This window comes from Bidens hawaiensis, unplaced genomic scaffold, assembly GCF_021521415.1.
Source record: "Bidens hawaiensis isolate Kalapana, Puna unplaced genomic scaffold, B.hawaiensis_p1.1 tig00017405_1, whole genome shotgun sequence".
NCBI classification, from domain to species: Eukaryota; Viridiplantae; Streptophyta; class Magnoliopsida; order Asterales; family Asteraceae; genus Bidens; species Bidens hawaiensis.
The window spans coordinates 25926-32581 of record NW_027492634.1 but is presented as its reverse complement, the minus strand read 5'-3'; the positions used below and the strand labels follow the sequence as shown (position 1 = coordinate 32581).

Sequence of the window (6656 nt, the reverse complement as noted above, 5' to 3'; positions counted from 1 at the left end):
ACTCTGTTTTCAATCGTTTTTAACTTCATTGTTTCCATAACACAGGAACAAAAGAGAGACTAAACTAAAACCATTTAACTAGCAAATATTATAAGAGGACAAGATAACGATCTCAGCTTGCACCATCTACTTGAACCAAGAAACTACCGAAAACAAAAACAGAAAACTAATATACGAACTCCAGAGATCACTTACAGATGCATCCAAATGCTAAGAACTTAATCCATTCCCCATTGCCCTAAGCTCCTCCAACTTTGACTTCACTTCATCTTGCATCAACTCTATCCTCTTCGAATAAACCTCCAATTCCAACACGCGTTGCTTCCTCCATTTCTCATCACTCATATCCCCAACACCATTCATATCCATTAACCCTAAACCTAAACCTAAACCACTTGCATTGCCATAAGTCGGCCCATTCGACGAGCACTTAACCAGTTCTTTAAATAACGGCAGTAAAGACCTCTTCAAAGCCTCTTCAACCGCATTCGCATCCACAGCGTCTTCTTTCTGCTGCTGACTGCAATTCTCTTCGATTTTAACCGTATCCGACCTCGATCTCTTTTTCGACCTCCGTGCTTTCTTCTCTGAGTAATTAGGATCATCAATTTCATTACCATTAGGTTTAGGCTTAGGAGTAGGGTTAATATTATTAAGTTCTTCATCGTCGATTCCGACGGGTATAGTAGCTAGGGTTTGATTCCAGATCTTACAAGATAAATCAAAAGTGGACTGATCGTGAGGGCTTTTAAACACGTAGCCTTTACCAGAACTAATTTTACTTAAAACATTCCTATACTTCTTCTTCAACCTTCTAATCTTCTCAACAAATTGATTCTTATTAAACTCCAGCTGCAATTTACCTTTAACCTGGTCATAAAACGCCGTCGTATCATGGTGATGGTGTCCACGTTGAACAATGTAGTCCAGAAGCCCGTTCAAAAGCTCAATTTCATCCTCATCCGTCCACAAACGCTGAAACAGCCGTCTGGAGTCGTCAACAGCTGCAGGCTTTTTGGATTCTGTAATTGGAGTGGCGGCGATTGGTGTGGTGGTGGTGTTTGGAGTGTCGGTGATGGAGATTGTGACGTCACCGGCGGCGGATGACGTGGAATCGTCTTCTTCTTCGTCGTCGTCGTCGATCACATCAACGTCGTCTTCGTTGTCAACGTGTTGATGTTCGTCTTGTTGTTCTTGTTCGCTTTCGTCGTCTTCTTCTTCGTCGTTGAGAAATTCATCGCCGTACGCGGTGGCGGTGTGATCGTCGTCATCGGAAGCCATCGTGATCGGCCGTCGTTGAGTACGTTGGTGTGTGCAGGGTTGGTTAATTAGGGCTCGCTGTTAAATGAATCAGCCGGCCCATATAAAAGTTAGGCCCATGATGACTTGGATAACCAGCCCATATGAAATTGTGTTTAAAAATTCGAACATTTTAGCAGAAAAAAGCAAAAAGAGTTCCTTTTATGGACTCTACACTCTCGTAGAGGTGTTCAAATCGGGTTTTTCTAGTACCCGTTTTTAGGTATAGAATCGGGATCGGGTGTTGGAATTATGGTATTGGTAATACCCGGGTTCAGTTCCGAGTATTGTCTCTAAAAACCATACGCTATGCATCGTGTTTAAGTTGGTTGTAGAATCGTATATTTGAATACCCTATTTTGGGTATAGATTTGGCTTTTTTAAGGGACTGCATTTTTTGTGTATTTTTGTGGTATTTTTCAGGTATATACGAGTATAGATCGGGTATTTGGAATACCCAGGACTCTCGGGTGTTGGAAAAACCCGATTACGCTTTTCAGGTATTACCGGATACGAATCGGGTTTGGTTCCGGGTATGGGTTTTGGAACAAAAATTCATGTCCTATCCATACCCTACGCGGAATAGGGTTAGGAAGTAAAAACATGGGTACAAAAAACCGACTCCGGGTTTGTTTGTTTGTTTATTTGGTCCGATTAGGTTCTTTGTGCACCTCTAGACTCTAGTGTTCTCAATAGCTATGTGTTACATTGTCACAACATTGTTCATTATTCATTTTCAACTCAACGACATACCATCACCTCCATCGTTTAAACCCACCATTTTGCCTAAGTTACACATATCATTCACCATTCACACTTTTTTCATAAAACATGTATTCGATAACAATGAACACAAGAGTAGCAAAGATATGAAAAACTTACGTAATTAATATCGAATATGTGATTCATTTCTACTTTAAATTTCTACCAATTTGGTGAGATCATAACAAATTGTATTAGAAACCAAGACAAACAATGTAACAAGACGAAACAATACAAAGCAACTAAATCGAATACTAAGTTCATCAAGAACTCAAAGACGAACTTCAACGATCAGAGAAGACGATGCTACTACCGGTTTCATTGTTGGTTTGTTGGTAGTGAATAAAGACCAACATGATTGAGAAACTATCTTGATGATGTGGTCCTTTTACTCTTATTTTCAAGATGTGAACCCGTAACAACATTTAACCAATTATGGGTCAGGCCCACTCTCTAAGTTGTGTCCCGTAATGTCGATTTACAAGTAAGACATTGAAAATATACAAGCTAAAAAGAAAAAAAATCAAAAGTAAGAAACTTTTTAGGTAACCAATACAAGCGAATAAGTGTCACCACAAAACAAAAGGAAATAAACAAATATTAAAGGGTTTTCGATAAACTTGTTTGCAAGTGAAATTTTGCATTGTTATTGGAAACAAAAAAAAACAGAAGCAGCCCAATCAGTAAGGAGTGAGAACTTGTGTCACGTGTGCCACGTGGAGTGGAGGGGCTATAATTAGGGGCGAATTGTGCCACGTGACGCCCAGTCAGCAAGGAGTGAGAATTTGTTTTTGGGGTGTAATGGTGTAGGGGCTACAAGTTGGGCCCACAGTATCTTTTTTATTATTTTCTTTTTATAATTAAACTAATTAAATAAAAACCAATTTATTTAAATAATTAAATAAAAATGCATTAAAATTAAAAAGGAATACAAAAAAAATACATCACTAAAAATATAAAAAAAAAACATATAGCTCGGTTGGCGTACATGTTTAGGTTCGGTCGGGAAATTGAAACGGATAGCTCGGTTGGTTTAGGTTCATCGAGTTCCATTGTAAGTTCACGTTCGGTTGGTTTTGCGAACCATGGTGTTGACCGAAAGGAGGAAATGGTTGGTTCGGGTTGTTTCTAGTATTCATTTTGCATATACATATATATACACACACAACATATATGCATATACATACACATATACATATATCACACACACAACATATATACATTTACATATACATATACACACACACAACATATATACATATACATATATATACAATAGTAATATAATAATAATAATATATAATATAATAATAATATTCTTCATCTTCTCCGGGCGATAAAAGAACTCCGCCTCCGCCCCAAATCGCCTGGGGGACGGTGTTCTAGCTCCTTCGCGCCTCAAAATCGCCCGAACCGGCGCCCAGTACAGTTACAATATAGAATTAAAGAGTGAGAATGCATAAACAACTTTACCTTTTGTTTTAACTGTTATACTTGTTTACAAACTCATTTAATTATAAAAAAACTATGCCAAAACCATGAACAACTCAAACATAATAATCAAAGACGGCCCAAAACTAATAATTCTTAACATTCCAGATACGAAAAATACAATATAATGCTTCTTTTAATCATACTATATAGAAAGCTATCTTGATGCATACTGCAAACTAAAAGTATCCGGTAAAACAAAATCCAACCCAACCCGAACTGACTCGAACCAAATAATCAAAAAGGTGTATCCCTTCCACTTCTTGTTTCAGCCGGGCTATACAAAGCCGACCGGTTCCTCGGTCTATTCTCCTCGAGCTGCTTCACAACTTCATCCATCGACGGTCTAACTGATGCAACCGGTGCACAACAACCCATGGCTAACTTCAATGCCTGAACCACTCCGTCTTCCATTGGGCTCCGAATCCCTTTTAACACATCAAGATCAAAAACCTCCATTGTTGTTTCCTCCAAAACCGCCACTTTCACAACAGCTGGTAAATCAACAAACCCGTCACGAGTACCGGTTTTCCCGGGCTTTTCCCTAATAATATCTCTAATAATAGTATCCCGAACGCGTACACGTCGGTTCTTGAATTGCAGTTTTTCATCTTTTGAAGCTCGGGGGCTTTGTAGCCGTCGGTTTTTGCGGATGCGATGATTTCATCGTCTACTGCAGGGATCATGAGCTTGTAGAGACCGAAGTCTGTGAGCCGGGCCACGAAGAAGTCGTCTACCAGAACGTTTCTTGATCGCACGTTGCCGTGAGTGATGGGTGTGTCGATGCTTGAATGGAGATGGGCTAGTCCTTTGGCTTTGGCTAAAGCGATTTTGTGGCGGCAGGCCCAGTTCAGCACGGGCTTCCCAGGCTGCGGCTCTGAAGAAAACAAATCACATTTTATTAATCGGCTGCAAAACGGGGTCAAGCTGACATGAAAACTTTCGATTCAAAATTTTATGAATTTGTAAGAATTAATTAGTGCATGGTGTGTCAAACATGATTACAAAAACTATGTTAACTAATTACGAAAACACGATGTATAAATGTGCAAATTTAGGTGATATCTATTCATAATGGGTCAAACATATAAAAGGAAAAATGAACTGTTAGTATGATGGTTAGAAACTTCATTCACTTATATGGTTGTATCAAGCATTAGCTAATAACTAGTATTAACACCACAAAATGCATAGCCAAAAAAAGATAGCATGTGGCCACCAAACAACTAATCAACAACGAGCATCCAAATATCCAATATGCATATATTCATACCATGATGCACATTATGCAACGTAAAATCGTTATATAGTACATGATGTAACCATATATCACATGTAGTAAAGCAAGTTTGTAAATGTTATGCATATATATTGGGGCTTGTTACACAAAAGTGTAAGTTTACTTTCATATTTGCGTTTATAAATGCCAGAAACGCTTATAGGCGTATTTTCATTTTTTATACCATTATATGTGGGTAACCATTTGTAAGACTATAACAGGTAAAACGGTGACATGACACCACATAGAGTAATGTCACCATTTTACCTGTTAACAAAAGGTTACCCGCATATAATGGTAAAAAATGAAAATATGGAAAAGAAACAACTTTTCTTACATTCATAAACGGAAATACGAAAGTAAAGTTACATTATACTTTATAGAAGGTTACATAGATGCAATGCTAAAAGAATGAACTCAAAGATAAGAACACATTATTAAGGTTATATGATGCATGATCTCAACATTAATCAATAATAATTCATTCACTTGTATGAGTTAAAGGATATTACCATGTAAAAGCTCATGTAGAGTTTTGTTCTTGAGATAATCATAAATCAACAACTTCTCCCCTCTCTTCCCTTGATAAAACGCCCTTAACGGAATCAAACTTTCATGTCGAATCCTTCCCAACTGTTTAATAATCGGAAAACAAAACCCGACATCTTTACAACTTCCTTCCCTCAACAACCTCAATGCGATAGCCCCCCCATCCGCTAGTTTCACTTTATAAATCGTCCCATAACTCGTCTTCTCCATAACCTGACCGGTAGCATTCAACACATCTTCCAAAGTCAAATGTTCACCACCCTGAAACAATATCAACTTCCCTTCACCACCACCACCGTTATCATCTTCTTCATCGTTCTCATCAAACCCGTCGTCCTCTTCGTCAAAATGCTTCTTCTTTTTCCCTTGCGAGTAACCAATCAACAACGAAGCGGAAACTACGACCCCCGTCATCAAACTAATCACAATCCCCGCAACCGCACCCGAACTCAACCCACCCGACCTTCCCCCACATCCACCCAACGGTGGCCCGCATAAATTCACATTCCCTTCAAACGACTCTGCCCCGAACTTCGACAAATCCGGTAACACCCCACTAAAATTATTATAAGAAAGATTCAATTTTTCCAAATTCAATCTATTCAATTCATCAGGTACTTCACCAGTCAAGTTATTATTACTAACATCAACTTCTCTAAGCGCCTTAAAACCGGTAAAAAAACCGAGGAAAATTACCAGAAAACTGACCAAAGTCAAAATACAACAAATTCCCACAACTAGCATTTGGTAAAACCGGTTCGGGTATTGACCCGGATAACAAATTCCCATGAACCCGAATAGAAATCAACCGATCACAAAGATTCCAAACCGACGCCGGAACCGACCCGGTTAATAAATTGTTACCCAAATCAATATCCGATAACGAAGAGCTGTACTCGATTTCAAGCGGGATGGGTCCAGATAAAAAATTAACCGCCAAGTACAAGCTTTGAAGAGTCGAAAACTCTCCAAGCTCCGGCGGGAGTGTGACGGAGAGATTCGCCGACGGGAGCTGGAGCGAGAGGAGGTGGAGAGATGGGTCTTTGGCTAGGGTTAGGTTGGACCACTGTGGTGATGAAATGTCCGTACAGGTTAACGGAGATCCGTTAGTGTACGTCCATTTCAAACCCCTCCATTGGCAGAGGGGTACGGATGTGTTCCATGTTTCGAGTAAAAGGTTTTTAGTATTCCCGGTTTGGCCACCGAGTGCCGGTTTGATTCGGGTTAGAAGCAAATCGACGTCGGTGGAAACAGGGAATGTATTTAATGGAAACAT

At 39.3% G+C, this 6656-nt stretch overlaps 1 protein-coding gene and 1 pseudogene across 2 annotated transcripts; both read right to left on the bottom strand.

Moving 5' to 3' along the window:
- Positions 1-1396, bottom strand: LOC143553859 (putative transcription factor At5g28040). Its single transcript, XM_077043759.1, has one exon. It carries the CDS (start codon positions 1279-1281, stop codon positions 211-213), a length of 1071 nt encoding a protein of 356 aa, XP_076899874.1. The 5' UTR covers positions 1282-1396; the 3' UTR covers positions 1-210.
- Positions 1397-3607: 2211 nt separating this feature from the next.
- Positions 3608-6656, bottom strand: LOC143553876 (putative kinase-like protein TMKL1; annotated as a pseudogene). The gene is made up of 2 exons (XR_013138910.1): positions 5344-6656; positions 3608-4429 (listed from the first exon to the last, which is right to left on the bottom strand). The product of XR_013138910.1 is annotated as a putative kinase-like protein TMKL1 (transcript).

Excerpts from the sequence above, each read along its gene's own strand:
- LOC143553859 (XM_077043759.1), bottom strand. The coding sequence starts at position 1,281 with ATGGCTTCCGATGACGACGATCACACCGCCACCGCGTACGGCGATGAA.